Genomic DNA, 17,790 nt, shown 5'->3' on the forward strand with positions numbered 1-17,790 from the left:
TGTTAAATCCCCATGCCATCATGGGCGACACAGTGGATACTGAGAATAAGTACCTACCTGCAATTTTGTTTCCATTAGTCTACCATGATGGCCTATGCATGCTAAATAAAATGGTGTTGCATCTATTTTTGGTGTGGATATTTGGTAGTCACTAGTGGGAGGATGTGGAGGACTAATGGTAACTGAAATACCAGTAGGTAAAGAAAATTATACAATCTAATATTTAGTGTCAGATTAGTTGTGTCCACTTCTTTCAAGCATACAACCTAAAAGCATTATAAATAGAGATGAGCGAGCACTAAAATGCTCGGGTGCTCGTTATTCGAGACAAACTTTTCCAGATGCTCGAGTGCTCGTCTCGAATAACGAGATCCATTGAAGTCAATGGGAGACCCCAGCATTTTTTTAATAAAACTGAACAGTAAAAGAACAGTGCAAAAAAAAAATTCCAGATGTTTGCAGATGTTTTACTTGTAAGAACACATTGATATAACACTATTCTTCACTTTGCAGGTGTTCGCGCGTGTCTCCCGCTAAGTTAGGAGATGTGCACGAACATCTGGAATGTGAAGAATAGTGTTATTTCAATGTGTTCTGCACTTAAATGCTCCTGTGTTCACTGTTTTTAATGTTTTAATTCTATTCTTCACATTGCAGGTGTGCGCGCGTGTCTCCCGATAGGTTCGGAGATACGCCCGCACATCTGCAAAGTGAAGAATAGTGTTATATCAATGTGTTCTGCCCTTAAATGTTCGTGTTTTCACTGTTTTTAATGTTTTAATTCTATTCTTCACATTGCAGGTGTGCGCGCGTGTCTCCCGATAGGTTCGGAGATACGCGCGCACAGCTGCAAAGTGAAAAATAGAATTAAAACATTAAAAACAGTGAAAACACGAACATTTAAGTGCAGAACACATTGAAATAACACTATTCTTCACATTCCAGATGTTCCGAACATCTCCTAACTTAGCGGGAGACACGCGCGAACACCTGGAAAGTGAAGAATAGTGTTATTTCAATGTGTTCTTACAAGTAAAACATCTGCAAACATGTGTAATATTTTTTTTTTACAATAAAAATACTTTTATTCAATTTATTTTATTAATTTACTGCTCGATCTCGAGCCGGCGAGATACTCGTCCGAGTAACGAGCCGGTCCGAGTATGCTAATACTCGACCGAGCAGTATACTCGGACGAGTATACTCGCTCATCTCTAATTATAAACCTTTGTGGAAAAATGTTTTCTAATGGATTTTATTATGAGATGAGACATTTTGGCTACTTAAACCATCGCCGTGCCCTTGTTTGCTAGAACTAATACTAAATAGATCTCTTGCAGTCACACGGGGTAGGAGCGTGTGACTCAGATGGGGTGTGTGTGGCTAAAGGAATGTGCAAGTTCAAGAGAACACATGGAGAAATCCTGTCTGTTCCAAGAACTATGTGATCAAACACTGCCCAAGTATCATTGGGTTTTTGTAAAAGTATAATAAAATGATGCTAATAATAGATTAGCGTGTGTTTTAAGTGCTACTCTTATCTCAAAATGTGCACTTAAAATTTTTGTGTTTTAAAGAAAATCTACCATCAAAATCAAGCATCGATAACTCAGGGACACATACTGATAGATTCAGGCAATGTCTTATGTTTGTTGTGCATGGCTCCTTCCTGCTTTGATTAACTTTTACAATTATTCTTATCAGCTTGAAAGGCTACATGGGAGGTTCCCAGAGCCCCTCCGTGCTGCAGATTGACAGGCTTTTACAGTGTTCAAGAAGCACTCCCCCCCCCCCCCCTCACCCCACCCCACCCACTGTTTGCTGGAGCTTCCTGTGCTGCAGTGAGATCACATCAGTCAGAGGGAGGGGGTAGATTTCCTATATTTTTATATAATGATTAAAAATACAAAGCAAAAGCAATTAACAGGTTCGCTATTGACAAAGTGAATGGAACTTTGCATTCTATGTTGTTGGAAGCCACAAGATTGTAACATGACTAATATTTATGAATGAACTTACTGTATGTAAAATCCCTGGCAAATCTGAACCAGCGTCTTTTGGATCCCTCTGTAGCTTGGTTTGTTGGACAATACAGTTGTTTTTTTTTTTTTAATAGAGAAAAAGAATAGAACATATAACACCTACAGCTTGTACCAAAATACCTGCATATAAGGATCCTCTGTAATAATTTAGCTTCCCTGTTTCACTTTACATTCTGTCTAAACCTCTATTTATAGAAAGCGGCTTCTCAGTTCAGTCTCATTTTCCATTTTCTGTGGCACTTTGGGTTGACATTGCACTAGCATAACAGTCATTTTATGATGTGACTTCTACATCTAGGGGTCACATCCTTCAGGTGTATGAAAGACGGGGGTTGTTGGAGCTTTCTGCTTTACAAGGTGTAAATATAATCTAGGTGCCGTAGACGTGATGGAAAGTAAAGTTCATTCATTCGCTGTGTTTCCTCCTGGTTCTGTGTCCCTTGTGAATGCTCAGTCTGATGAAAGTAGAATATAAACACCCGCCTGAATACAGATGATTTCCCTCACAGAGATGTGACTTGTGAATGTGAAGTGCAAATTATTCCTGTTCCTTTCAAAGGCAGAGAAAAAACTGAAAAAAACATTTCCACCCAGACAGAAAGATGAACATATGACTGGTGAATAATGACAGTGTTTCATTTGTTACAAAATGTTCACATGTTGAAAGTTTTCATAAGGTCATACTTACAACCAAGGTTTTCATCTTACACAGGGTGACTCTTTTTCTATAGTCAGACTGAAATGGGATACAGTATGTCATTCATGAATGAATCCAGTTTTTATGTTGGATGTTAATAAACCTCTCCATACAGTTGTGGGCTATGGCCTATATCAATAACTGCAAACCTTGCCCAACCACAACCAAATGGCAATTTAAGCAATAACATTTTGCTCCGTGCTCTGTCGCAGGTGTACATTCCTTTATATTCCTTTATTTTTATATAGCCCACACAGATAGCCCTGCACAGAGCTTGCCAAATTGGTACCTGTCCCCAATGGGGCTCACAATCTAATCAACCTACAAGTATGTTTTTGGAGTCTGGGAGGAAACCAGAGGACCCGAAGGAAACTGGACACCAAAACGGCAGAAAGGAGGAGAAATTTGGATTATTGTTGCAGCTTCTTTGACTGCCGGAGGATGTCTTGAGCCCTGTATGGCAACCTCTGTGCTTGGTGATGGCATGGCTGCCACCTTTTGCACCTGTGCTCTAGGTTTGCCTCCACTTGTCTATGTGACGCATGTCTCTTAATGCTGGTAAAAGCAGATCAGGAAAAATGGCTGCACCTAAACTTAGGACTGTTACAATAAGAACTGTTCCAGTACCGGCGATATAGTTTGGAAATAGACAAGCAGCCCTTGTATCATATTTCTGTATCAAAATCTATGATCAGGAAACAAAAACATTAAAAAAAATGATTGTTTCATTGTTTGTGTACATATCGGCTATTCATTTATTTTACCAAATTAAATCCAAGCACTTAGACATGTGCCCTCTGCCTCTGCATGGGAGTCAGACCCTCATGCATTTTGCTTATTGGATAGTTTCTAGCCATTGTTTCAACCCCTAGTGCACGTCCCCATTCACTTTTATTGGCTCAGACACAAGATCTTGGATTCCAAAGCCCTGTGAATGAACCCACTGCCCAAGCTGCAAAAGATAGAGCAGGTCTTATATGAGTTTGATGCTCGGGCAACTTATTTCATTGTCATCGACACAAGAGCGCGGCTCACCTGCTCATATCACATGGGACGCAAAGAATGGCCCGTCTCGTATACAGCAGGGTTTACACCTAAAATAAACAGTCACATTGTTACGTCTTATGCTGGCAGTGAGAGGCAACTGAGGATTAAACTCGTGAGTGGTTCTGCTCAGCTGCCTTTCAGTCAGCTCTTTGGCCCGGTATAAAGCTTCTTATTTGGTTAAACTACCTGTGTTTTGATTCCTCCTCATCAGGTTTCCAGTTGCCTGGTTTGATCTTTTTCTGACTGTCACTAGTGTTGATTTTGTTCTGCACTTTGTTACTGGTTCTACATTTTTCCATTTTGAAGTAATATTCTTTATAGAGGACCTGTCACCCCCAAAAGACCCCCACCAAATATAACCCCCATAATCCTCTCCCCAGCCCGATTCTGTATATGGCATTTTTTAAAAATTTAAACTGGGAAAGTTGGTTTTAACCGACAGTGGCCGCTCCGTGCTTATTGACCGCGCCGGGTGAGTATTATATATCTTCAGTCGGCACTGTCAATAAATAAGTACAGAGCGGCCGGATCACGGAGAGCTAGCAGCGATTGCGCAATATATGCGCTGCTGCGGGCTACTCTTACAGGTCCCCGCTGACAGGGGAGTGGTGGTGGGGTGTCGGCTTCCCCCCTCATGAATAAAGCCGACTTCCAGCGCAGGAGATATGAGGCCCAGACCACGTATTTTGTAAGAGGCCTTTCCCAACATACATTTTTTAAAAATGTCATGTATAGAAAGGGTCTGGGGAGAGGATAATGGGGGGCATATTTGGTGGGGGTCTTTTTGGGGGGTAACAAAGGGTCTTTTTAAAGACAAATGGTCAATGATTTCAGGTGCAGTGGTAGCATAAGGTCTAATGGTGTTGCTCCTCGGTAATGAAATGTTACTACCGCCTTTTCCCTGTGTTTCTCATGAGGCTGAAACATACAGCCTACGTGCGGCTTTGTGCAATAACTCTCCATGTCTTACTCACCGGCCACTTTATTAGGTACACCATGCTTGTAACGGGTTGGACCTCCTTTTGCCTTCAGAACTGCCTCAATTCTTCGTGGCATAGATTCAACAAGGTGCTGGAAGCATTCCTCAGTGATTTTGGTCTATATTGAAATGATGGCATCACACAGGTGCCGCAGATTTGTCGGGTGCACATCCATGATGCGAATCTCCTGTTCCACCACATCCCAAAGATGCTCTATTGGATTGAGATCTGGTGACTGTGGAGGCCATTTGAGTACAGTGACCTCATTGTCATGTTCAAGAAACCAGTCTGAGATGATTCCAGCTTTATGACATGGCGCATTATCCTGCTGAAAGTAGCCATCAGATGTTGGGTACATTGTGGTCATAAAGGGATGGACATGGTCAGCAACAATACTCAGGTAGGCTGTGGCGTTGCAACGATGCTCAATTGGTACCAAGGGGCCCAAAGAGTGCCAAGAAAATATTCCCCACACCATGACACCACCACCACCAGCCTGAACCGTTGATACAAGGCAGGATGGATCCATGCTTTCATGTTGTTGACGCCAAATTCTGACCCTACCATCCGAATGTCGCAGCAGAAATCGAGACTCATCAGACCAGGCAACGTTTTTCCAATCTTCTACTGTCCAATTTCGATGAGCTTGTGCAAATTGTAGCCTCAGTTTCCTGTTCTTAGCTGAAAGGAGTGGCACCCAGTGTGGTCTTCTGCTGCTGTAGCCCTTCTGCCTCAAAGTTCGATGTACTGCGCGTTCAGAGATGCTCTTCTGCCTACCTTGGTTGTAACAGGTGGCTATTTGAGTCACTGTTGCCTTTCTATCAGCTCGAACCAGTCTGCCCATTCTCCTCTGACCTCTGGCATCAACAAGGCATGTCCGCCCACAGAACTGCCGCTCACTGGATGTTTTTTCTTTTTCGGACCATTCTCTGTAAACCCTAGAGATGGTTGTGCGTGAAAATCCCAGTAGATCAGCAGTTTCTGAAATACTCAGACCAGCCCTTCTGGCACCAACAACCATGCCACGTTCAAAGGCACTCAAATCACCTTTCTTCCCCATACTGATGCTCGGTTTGAAGTGCAGGAGATTGTCTTGACCATGTCTACATGCCTAAATGCACTGAGTTGCCGCCATGTGATTGGCTGATTAGAAATTAAGTGTTAACAAGCAGTTGGACAGGTGTACCTAATAAAGTGGCCGGTGAGTGTATATTCTCACTTGGTTATTGTTATACACATCAGGGTTTTTTTTTACAGTATGTGCAAACCTCTGTACGAACAGTTCATGTGCACCTATTTGGATGTTTTATTATTATTATTATACCTTACAATATGAAACTAATATGACTAGGATATTAATATCCTGCTGATGTAATGAGCCATAGATTTTGAAAAATCATGGAGGTAAAATTTTATTTGTTCAGACCCTATATTGTGAGATCCATTGTACAACCATTAGCTGCCGAAGTGACACCAAAATAATGATGTACTCGTCTAGGTTTATGCTTCAGCCTGTTGATCATCATGAGACCTTGAACATCTGTCGGAGTCTTGTACGGAGACCAGTCTCCATGGTGATTTATGTCCCATGGAATTACGGAAAAGAGGCGAGCGAGCTGTAGACTGGGAATTTCATGTAGTTGTTATGGGTGTAGCGGTCCCTGAAGTTTACTGTTAAATTGGTAATTTAAAGTGTTACTCTGTTACAAAGATTTACAAATGTGATTGTTAAAATATATTAAGTAGCTTTATTGTGACTATAAACTCTCTATACTGTGTCCTGTGCAACTTTAAAATTTTACATTAGATTTTTACATGACATTAAATTTTACTTTACCTTTCTGTGCTCATCACATTTTGAGAGACTGAGATCTGTTTTTGGTAATAATGAAGTCCTCCTAAATATATACAGTAAAAAATCTTTATTTCAACTAGTAAAACATATTTGGCTCTATTCTGTACACATAATGAGTATTTTGACACAAAATCCTCAGAAATGAGATCTAATTATATTTATTTCATTTGATGAGATAAAGCCATCATCCATTCCGTTGTAGATCCCTTTTTTTTTTTTTTTTTTTTTTTTTTTAAATCAGATCTTTTTTATTAAGGTTTTTCATGAACAAACAGACAGAGCACACCCGAAACTCCCACCCCACCCCCCACCAGCCTTTACACACGGGTTACAGATGTTATACAATGTGAAATAACATATTCACCGCGCAGGGTGAAAAGATACTTATCAGAAGAGAGAACCTCAATGAGATAATGGTACATGACAGATGACTCAACATTACAGTTTAAATATACATTATACATTAAGCCCACTCCCCCCCCCCCCCCCAATCCAGTTCTGTCCCTCAATAAAATACCAGACACTAGTCCCGGTTCATCAAGCCAAGGGGCCCATAGCTTTTCAAACTTAACTGCTGTGTTACGCCGCGTGTAAACCGCTTTCTCATTTAACAGCATCCCTTCTGCTTTATTTAGGAATTCTTTCCTGGTAGGGGCTATCGGCTGTATCCACCTTGCTGCTATTGTTTTGCGTGCCATATAGAGGAGCCTATGAACCGCTAATTTTCCAGCCCCGTCTATCGGCATCTCATCCATGCATCCCAGGATACAAACTAAAGCATTACGGGGAAGTGTTACCTCATACACTAAATCAATAATGTCTAGAATGGTTGCCCAGAACCCTTGAATCCTCGGACATGTCCACATCATATGGAGCATATCCGCCGGTTCCTCTCTACACTTGGGGCATTCCGCTTCCTGGCGTTGCCCCTATTTCACATAGGAATTTGGGTGTCCTGTACACCCTGTGCACAATATAAACTTGTGACAGCCGTGTTGCTTCCCCTAGGGAATATAGTGGAAGAGCCTCAAGAACTGATTGCCATTGCTCATCAGAAATATCTCCTATATCTGTGGTCCATCTATTGCAAACCCAAAGCGGAAAGCCATCGAGAAAGTTACACAGCAGTAGTTGGTACAATAGCAAAATGAGCCCAGTCGCATGATCTTTTTTAGCTATGTTCAGTAATAGTGCATCCCTTTGAGGTGTCATAACAACAGATTGGGACTGTTTTTCAAAAGCATGTTTTAGCTGTAAATATCTAAAGAAGTCTCTATTCCCCACCGGGACGTCCTCTTGAATTTGTTGGAAGGACTTTATGGTGGCTTCAGATATCAATTGAGTCACCCGTACCATACCTACTCTTTCCCAAAAGACTGACCCCTCTGAAGTTTGGAATTCCTTTAGAAAGGGGTTGTGCCACAGGGGTGAATATTCAGTGAGTCCTTGAACTCCCCTCAATTGTTTCGCCTTCCCCCAGACATTATGTATCATGGAGAATGTAGGAATAGGGTTTTGTCCTCTCTTAAATTTACCACTCTCCAGTGCCATTAGCAGGTTCCCAGCACTTAAATGGTGACCTATCATATCGCCCGCAGTAGACCGTGCCCCATCTTCGCCCCATCCTTGGAGGTGTCCCATCTGTTTTGGGCCTCTGCAGAGTCTCCAGTCTAATCCTTGGTTGTCCCCTTCCCCAAATCAAATCTCTAAACAGGGCGTTGATCCTATGGAATCTGGCAAGCGGAAGCCAAACCGGGGAGTTATGGAGTATATATAACAGTTGCGGCATTGCTACCATTTTGATTAGGTTTGTACGGCCTATTGCTGTTATAGGAAGTTTACACCAAGCTACAATTTTAGACTTCAATTTTTGGACCAGGGGAGAAAGATTCAATTACTCAAAGTCCCCAACCTTAGCTGTAACCTGAATGCCTAGGTACCGAAATTGATGAACCACCGGGATATCTGGAAGATCTGTCTCCAAGGCCCCCTCCAACTGATCCACAGGTAAGATATCCGACTTATGCCAGTTTATGGTAAGCCCCGACAGACTCCCAAATCTCTCCAACAATTGCAGTACTGCACGTAGAGATGGGCCTGTGTCTCCTAGAAACAACAAGGCATCATCCGCATATAGTGCAATTTTGCAGTGCAGTGCACCATATTTAAAACCTACCACATCAGGTGCGATACGTATCGGTGCAGCCAAGGGCTCGACAGCTATTGCAAATAACAATGGCGACAGGGGGCATCCCTTTGTCCCACGGTATAGCCTGAATGGTTTTGACGGGCCTCCCGCTTAGAGGAGGGTAATATCCCCTTTTCTAAAGAGTCTGTGAATACCTGTAGCAGTTCAGGAAGGAGTACCTCACTATACTTTTTATATATTTCTGCTGGCAATCCGTCTACCCCGGGAGCCTTGTCATTAGCCATTGACCCTACCGCCTCTTCTAATTCCTCTACCGTCAATGGGGCATCAAGTGCAATTCTGTCAGTCTCTGATAACCTTGGCAGGTCTAATTTGGGTATAAACTCTAGTATCTCGTCATCCGACGGATTTGTGTGGGACTTGTATAGTGAGGAATAGAAGTCCTCCAAGACTTGCAGTATACCATCTGTATCTAGCCTCTGTTGACCCCCATTATCTTTTAACATTGGGATATGTGACACCCTGCTGGGCTTTAGTAATTACTGACAACAGGTGTCCAACTTTTTCCCCCTCTTCAAAATAGCGTCCTTTAGCGAATGCCCTCTTTCTATTCGCCACCTCTAGCAGGTGAGAGTTCAATGTGTTTTGGGCTTTATGCATTTCCAAGTGCACTGCCTTATCCACTTCCCTGGACTTACTTTTAGTGGTGCATATAAGTTTATAGGCTTCTCCCCTTATACATCCCTTCGTCACCTCCCATATACTAGAAGGGCCTGCTGTGTCCCTATTTTCTTCAATAAATCTCTTCACTGCTATTTCCACCCCTGTGGCCACTGCTGGTGTCGCTAGCCAAAAAGGATTAAGTTTCCATATCCTATTCTGAGCCTTGGGTCCTCATAGATTATAAGTGGGACAACTAATGGAGAGTGGTCAGACAGAGATCTAGCAAGATATTCTATTTCCCCTACCCATGGTAGGATGCCCGAGTTACCTAGGCCTAGGTCTATTCGGGACAATGAAGAGTAGGTGGAGGAGCAACAAGAGTACACACGGTCCTCTGGGTGCTGCAGCCGCCATACATCAAACAGGCCCACTTCTGCCAATAAGATTCCAAAAGGGGTGAGCTCTTGTTGTACAGGTGCATTATTCATTCTACATCTATCCCATTCTCCATGAGGAACGTTGTTAAAATCTCCCACCATTAGAGAGGGTACTCCCTGATGTTTACCCATAAATTCCAATAAAAGCTTCAACACTTCGTTATAATACGGGGGAGGGACATAAGCGGACATCAGGACCAAAACCTGCGCTCCAATTTTGCAATGAAGTCCAATAAATCTCCCTTCACTATCAATTGTCTTGTCATAACACTCAAATGGTACATCTTTGTGAACTAGAATGCTGACCCCTCTAGCATATGCAGAAAAGACAGCATGGCATTCAAACCCCGTCCACCTTTTTTGCATCTGTGATGCAAAATGTCATATGAGTCTCCTGCAGACAATATATCGCCGGCCTATAGGCACTTTTCAGGGCGAAACTCCAAAGGAATACCCTGCGGGCATGTGACATTAATATGCAGTAATACAAATACCTCAGAAGTGCTACAAACTGAGGTACCCGTCTTCCCTCCATCGGAAAGGGAGGATAAGAGAGACGCCATAACTCACAACATGTAAATAATTACACAATATAAACTCGGGCTCCCCCATTAATTAAAGCAACAACACCTGCATGCAGTCCTCTTGGGACACGAAGCTGTCCTTCATGCTGATCCAGCCACTGTACGGCCGAGGACGGGTCCTCAAAGAAATGCGTGGTCCCCAGTGCAACCACTCTTAGCTTAGCCGGGAACATCATAAATACGGCACTTTGAGATTCCAGAGGCGCCTCTTGATGTCAAGAAACTTGACACGTCGCTTTTGAACTTCTACGGAGTAAGCCGGAAAAAGGGAAATCTTTGATCCGTTGACCGTTAAGTCCGGGTGATCTCTTGCCAACCGTAAGATAGTATCTCTATCCTTGAAATGAAGCACTTTGGCCAGAATGGGTCTTGGCGGTCTTCCCGGAGCCAGTGGACGTGTAGGCACTCTATGGGCTCTCTCAATAGCGTACATCGGTGACAAAGCATCTTTACCAAATTTTTGTAGGAGCTATTCTTCTATATACACCGTCGAGTTCTCTCCTATCTTCTCCGGGAACCCCACCAGCCTTACATTATTGCGCCTGGCTCTATTTTCCAAGTCGTCTGTTTTCCCCCATAGCGCCATTATCTCCTGTTGCGCCTTTTTGGAGACCCTTTTACATTTTGCCATGTCATCTTCCAGGTCTGAGGTACGGTGTTCCACCTTGGTAGTCCTTTCAGATATCTTGTGGACATCCAATCTCATTATACACAGCTCCTCTCTCATGCCACCCACTGTACCAGCGTGGTAATAGTTGTATTGCACTTGGCCACGGCCTTCAACACGTCTCCCAGCGTAGGTTCCGGAGCAGGTTGAGGAGATCTTTTATTGGGCCTAGGGCTGCGCCTTTCCTCCATTTCGGGGTCGTCCGATATTTCTGCCTCGGACTGTATATCCATGGCCTCTTTGGATCTCGCGTCAGGAGACCAGCTTTTGCTAGAGTCTCTCCTACCCGCGCTTGTCTCCTTTCGTGCAAACTGCTGCAGGCGCCCAGCTATCTCTCTCTGCTTCCTCGTGGCTTGAGTGGAGGAGCCGCCGGCGTCTTGGAAATCCAGCAGTCGGGCAGATTTGCTGCTATTTTGGCCCTTGGACGGAATCTGCACGGACACAAGTGCTGCAGCGGTTTACCCGAGTAGTTCCGAGACGGTGTGGGGTGAGTCACTTATTTACTGTTCAGCGACAGGATAATGTCAGGATCTCAGACGGGAGCTCCGCTGCACGCGTCTTATCGCATGCTTTGCTAGGCCACGCCTGGTAGATCCCATTTTTAAAGGGAATTTGTCAAGAGGAGTTGTTACAGGCTTGTCATCCAGGACAATGACAGGATCACAATGATGTCCTTCTACAGTCTGGGAGATTCAACTTTATACACAAAAATAACTTCAAACACTGTATACAAATGACCAAAGGAGTCACAGGGGAGGAGAGGAGTCCTACTGGTTTGACCTCTCCTGCTGCCACGCGTATATCTGTGGTGACTATGCAACACGAAATAGGCTAGCAGGGGACATCCCGGGAAGACTCTTCTCCCTCCTTTCCTCTGACTCCTTACTGGAAATGGCATGAAAGGTTCCCTTTAAAAGTTTAAGATGACAACTAACTTTTACATGGTATAGTCCTGATATATAGTCTGGATAGAAGCTGCAGGTCGAGCAGAGGACAGCACAATTTCTGCAGTATATCCCCTGCAATACAAGAGTTATGCTCTGCAGATGGGACTATATTGCACTTGTATTTTCCTGGTAGAATCTATTATAAATATCTTGATGATATTTGCACATATCTGTATGTAACCAGATATACATGAAGATGAAGTAGTGATTGTGGGAGTGCTATGTTAGATGTGGAAAATAATGTGTGACTATATAACAGTGCAGGGACATATCTGTTTCTCTATGTTATTACCACCGGGTATTTCTGTATATTAGGATGTGAGATAAATGTAGAGCACATTCTAGCGTGTCTGATAAGGGTGCGTTGCCTATGGGGATATTGTAGTAGCCTGGGAGCTGGATAAGATAGTTCTTAAGTGATGAAAGTATCTTATTGAGAGAATCATTAGACATTTATATTTCATGTCTTCATGTAAACTGGACTTCTAGTTCCCTCCTTGACTCTGATATGAAGGGACTCCAATGCTTCATCGCTTCCTATCAGCAACATGACATGGTGACACAAGGCAGAAGTGATCTTTGTCTTCAGCTGAAAGACCGCACTGTTCATATATTCCTCCTGCTTCTCACATCTGCTACCAGAAAACAACATAGTCAGGAGCAATGAAAACCTTCTATAGCTTCAGCATAGAAGCTGCTTATGCTGTGCCTGCTAGTATTCTATGTAGTAAACCAGTATGGCTTTGATAAAACTAATATATCCTCTATTTGCTGTATTTTAATCTAACTGGAAGAGGTATATTTACTAGCGGAGGGGATAAAGGAAGGGTCTAAGATTTTATGAACTAGTGACCCATTGACAAGATTTTAGCTGGATAGTTACTAAGGCTTGGTATACATCACATTTTTTGTATCTATAAGGCTTGTACTGCAACGTATCCATTTAAAAATCAACAAAAACTGGTGCATTCTTTGCCGAACGTCTTAATTTTTTGACGTATCCGTTTTTACACTTTAAAAACTATACTCTTTTTTTTCGCTTCCGTTTCTTGCACCTTCTGAAGCCATTCTGAAGATGGAGAATTTTAAGATCCAAATTTGGGCACGTAACCAAGTGTGATGGATTGATGCATGTGCTGTTACACACATTCTGTAATGCATACGATATCCATAGACACCAATGTTAAAAAAAAAAGTATATGTTTTCCCAAAGGACATGAAAAACGCAGCAGCCGACTTCTTTTCTCTGCCCAAAGAAAAAAGGATACAGACGCACAGGACAACAAACGTACACGGTTTGGGCATCCGTCATGTCCATAGACTTGGATGGATACACTGTTGCTTCTGAATGTAATTCCACCACTGTTTATTTTTTTTTATATTTCACTTCATTTAGTATTTCTACAAGTAAAGTATAGTAGAACGAACCAATAGAACACAATAAGGAAAATACAATCTGCTTTATTATACTCCATAGTGTAATATAGACTTTTCAAATAGAATGGAAGTCCCATCAGAAGCTGAAACGCCATTAAATCGATTTGCCAAAACTTTGCCACGAAAAAGTACAGTCATAATAGGGTCAAGAGAGGGTCTTGCTTGCACCTACAGCATTTAACCATAGGTGCCAGTGCCAACTCCAGGTTACAGGTTCCCACTGGCCATGGGACTGCTATATAGCAGGTTCCTGAAAAGCTGTTGACTATAGCTCAGACACCCCAGAGCTTTATCCTCTGTGTCAGTGACCAGGCTACAGACATTATGATGCAGAAAATACATGGTAGTTAAAATGTGGTTTCCTAATACATGCAGCCATGATAAGATTAGTATCTACCCAACTGTGACTACAAGCTACGATATGACCGTTCTGTCTTGTGACTATTATTCCTGAGATTTTACTGTATCCTTTCGATATGACTGGGTAATGTCACAATCTGCTTTATTTCCTTTAAATTTTTATTAAACATAAAAAATTTTTATTAATCTAACGTTTCTATAAATGCAGCGTATAAATACATGGACAGTTCTTATTGAGCCATCTATTGTTTTCAATGAAAACTTTTTGTGTCACCATCTTTATTTAATGAAAAGTTCTATATGCTGCAATTATCGCACTAGGTCTTATAATAGACTGACCTATATTTCTGTAGAGTTTACTATGCAGCAGTCCCCTTAACCTTCTGCTATGCTATAAGTAAAAGCTGTGGTATCCACCCAGTACAAAGAGAACGGACTTCTCCAGTGACAGTGAGCACTACCAACTTAAAGAGAACCTGTCATGCTAATTATCCCATCCAAAATAAAGACTTCATTAAAAACTGATTAAAAAAGAATTTCTCTTATCCCTAAATAGTTCCTTTCACTGCCTGCAATGTTACATAATTAGTATGTAAACTTACATGCAACTCACCTGATTTGAGTCATTCAGTCATGCATATTAAAATGTTCCTAATTGACCGGTCGAAGTGCAATGATATTCTGCTGTATGGGACATTGAGAAAGAGCTTTGTTATATCATTGGGCACTTAAAGTCATGTGACCAGGATGATGTCATCTAAGGTCCTGTAATATCTGCAACGTCTACCCCATCTATGTATCTGATCACATGAAATCAAAATATGCCTCCATGGAGGATGGGGAGGAGTAGAAGTACTTGAAGGCTGCTGTGATTTCATGTGATCAAATACATACATGGGTTGACTTTGCAGATGTAACAGGACCTTAGATGATGGTCACACAAAATGCTCAGAAGAGTCATTGAACATGGGAGAAGTAGATGCAAGGGGCTGACCGAGCAGGAAATACCCCCTCTGATGCCAGGGAATATAACATAAAGTTTATTTATAGCTATGTAAGGGAAACCATTTTAGCTAAAAGCAATGTGTCAGTTAATTACTAGGCCTATATACTAACCTGTTATTAGCTGTATTCGTGAAAATGTGTTGACAGGTTCCCTTTAAGGACTGACTCAGAGCACTTGTAGGAGATGCACTCTGGAAATACACAATACATTCCTTTCTCACAGTCCTGCTGCTACTAACCTCATACACAAAACTAGTAAAGGCTCTCTATGGCTCCTGTTAGGTCCACAGCTTCTTACTCTCAAAACTGACTATTTTGAATACTCTGAATAAGTAAATTATAACCATATTTGTATTTTTGATTTACTCTTTGTGCTTTTATTACCTTTATTTGGTCCTTTTGCTGTTATTATTATACACCTAATTGATAAACCTGGGACACGTATCCAGGCCCATGCTGTAGCTTTACAGGCTGTTACACTGCAGGAGCACTTCTCCCACCCACTGTGTGAGATTACAGCAAACAGAGAGAGGGACATGTACTGAGGGAACAGTGGGGGAGACAACATGTGAAGCCATAGAATTGAGGGACTCTGGTCAAACCCCCAGAGCCCTTCTAGCTAATTACCATAGTTATAAAAGTTGATTTTAGAAGGAAGGAGGTCATGGGTTGCAAATAATAATAGTTCTTAATATATATATAGCGCACACAGATGACGCAGCGCTGCACAAAGCATGCCAAATTGGTCCCTGTCCCCATGGGGCTCACAATCTAAACAACCTAACAGTATGTTTTGTAGTGTGGGAGGAAATGGGAGTACCTGGAGGAAACCCACACAAACATGGAGAGAACATACAAAATCTTTGCATATGTGGTCCTGGGTGGGATTCAAACCCAGGACCACAGTGCTGCAAGGCAGAAGTGCTACTCACTCAGCCTCTGTGCCGCCCACACAAATATAAGCAGATGACCACAGTCATGATGCCTGGGTCTATGGGCAAATGTCCCTGCTTTATCATTTTGGTGTGCAATACACATTAATTATCACTTAGGTTTACAGTACCTAATAATTATCATTTAGGTGTAAGTTAGGGGACTGACATATTGGCAGAGTTTTCATTTCTCTTCCTCTAATACGTGGTATAATGTTTCTTCTGGATATGTCATTCTCCAGTGCTGGAAGCAATTTTTTGTGTTGTCAGCAAGTCTCAAAGAAACAGCTCTCTAGGGCTACTGTTAGGTCAGTTCCTTGCTTATTCACAAGACTATTTTGAAGCTTTAGAATAAGTAAACTATTCACTGCTTGGATATTAAAGGTCAACCCACATGTGTATGCTGTATTTACTAATCGTGGCATTTTTACCTCTATGTGGTCCTTTGATATGTATTTCGATGTCCCTATAACAACCCCTAGGAATCCGATATCAGAAAAACCTCTGAAGGCAGTACGTGGTGTAGCTTTCAGTCTTATACACATTGAGCCAAAGCACTTTAGGGTGGGTGGCTTCACTGTAAAAACAGCATTTTGACAGAGGTGTAAAGTTTGTCCTTGAGGGAAAAAAATGCATTTGATTTACACCCGCCAGTTAACCTTCTACTGTGTCTTGGTCTGTCTTTGAGTGTGCGTCTAATTTTTTTGTAAGTTTAATGAGGGTATGTTACAAATTACAACTAATTGGGTTGTTAGTCCACTTTGTAACATAATCTGCAATACTGTCAGACTGGCTTAATACAGACTACTTCCAGACAGCTGAATGTGGTCTGCCGGGGCCTTAAATGAGAATAATCGGTTTCTGTACGGTAGTCTGATCTGTAGTCTACCCCGCCTCCTCACAGCTCCAGTAGATGACCTTTGACACTGGCAGAATTCTGTCCAGTAACCAATTCTTTGGGTAGTTCCTACTAATTTTCTAATATACATGCTAAAGCTTTAAGGCAGGTTTTCTGTTGCTGAAATTGTCACAAAATGGCATTACTATGCAGAAGATTTTGTCATAATTATCTCAAATCATAATGCTATTGTTAAAAAAGCTACATATTGGTTTCTAATTTTCCAGCAAATTGAATTCCTTATTAAGATGTGATAAAAGTGGTATGATGTTTCTTCTGGATACGTCTGTCTCCGGTGCTGGAAGCAAAGTTTTGTCTTATCAGCAGGTCTAGACGTAACAGCTCTGCAAGTTCTTATGCGTCAATAAGATTAATGCCTTGTCAACGTTTTCTATGTTGTATTATCGGCTGTGTTGGTTCTCTAATGTGATATGGTACAATAATTTAGTATTGGTTGGATGTCAAACCATATTTACATAACCCAATCAATGTGATAAATAATCTCTTCGTTCTGATTCCAGCATGCTCGGGTGTGGATCCCAGATCCGGAAGATGTTTGGAAATCTGCCGAGATTCAGAAAGATTATAAGCCAGGGGACACGGTTCTTCGCCTTCGGCTTGAGGAAGGAACGGTATGAATAACCATAGTCGACTAAGATGCAAATTTTAATGTAATTGATATTTAGGGGGGAGCATTTTACTGTTCATACGTGAAATGTAACTTTCCTGCCTCCAGTCTTTGAGTCCTGATGTTACTGATCTTCAGAGGTTATGATTATTATAGGAATAATGCCTGTGAGCTGTGTGCTTTATATATTGTAAGCCATCCCTCCCAGCTGTCTACTGTCATAGCCTTTCCTCCTAGTAGAGTTCCTTGTGGCTCTTTCTTGCCTTCGCCCATGTAGAGACTAAATATAGTGCAATGTCCTTAATATAACAGCATTCTCAATATTTAACACTAAATACATTACTTATATTAGCACATTACTTACCTTTGTGGTAAATTATTATCCCTGTAATTTCTACAACTTTTTCCTAGTATTGAAAGCTGAATTTTGGTTGGTTCCTTGTTTATTTATTTCAGAAATAA

General features: G+C 41.9%; 1 protein-coding gene across 5 annotated transcripts in view; it reads left to right on the plus strand.

Annotated features, from left to right (window-relative positions):
* MYO5A (myosin VA) overlaps window positions 1–17,790 on the plus strand; it is a 99,077-nt gene that overhangs the window by 22,942 nt on the left and 58,345 nt on the right. For all 5 annotated transcript variants that reach the window (XM_072148202.1, XM_072148201.1, XM_072148203.1 and 2 more), the window contains exon 2: window positions 17,222–17,332. In XM_072148202.1, the coding sequence (XP_072004303.1) occupies window positions 17,222–17,332 (111 nt within the window). The remainder of the gene's footprint in view (window positions 1–17,221; window positions 17,333–17,790) is intronic.

Source organism: Engystomops pustulosus, chromosome 4, assembly GCF_040894005.1.
Source record: "Engystomops pustulosus chromosome 4, aEngPut4.maternal, whole genome shotgun sequence".
NCBI classification, from domain to species: domain Eukaryota; kingdom Metazoa; phylum Chordata; class Amphibia; order Anura; family Leptodactylidae; genus Engystomops; species Engystomops pustulosus.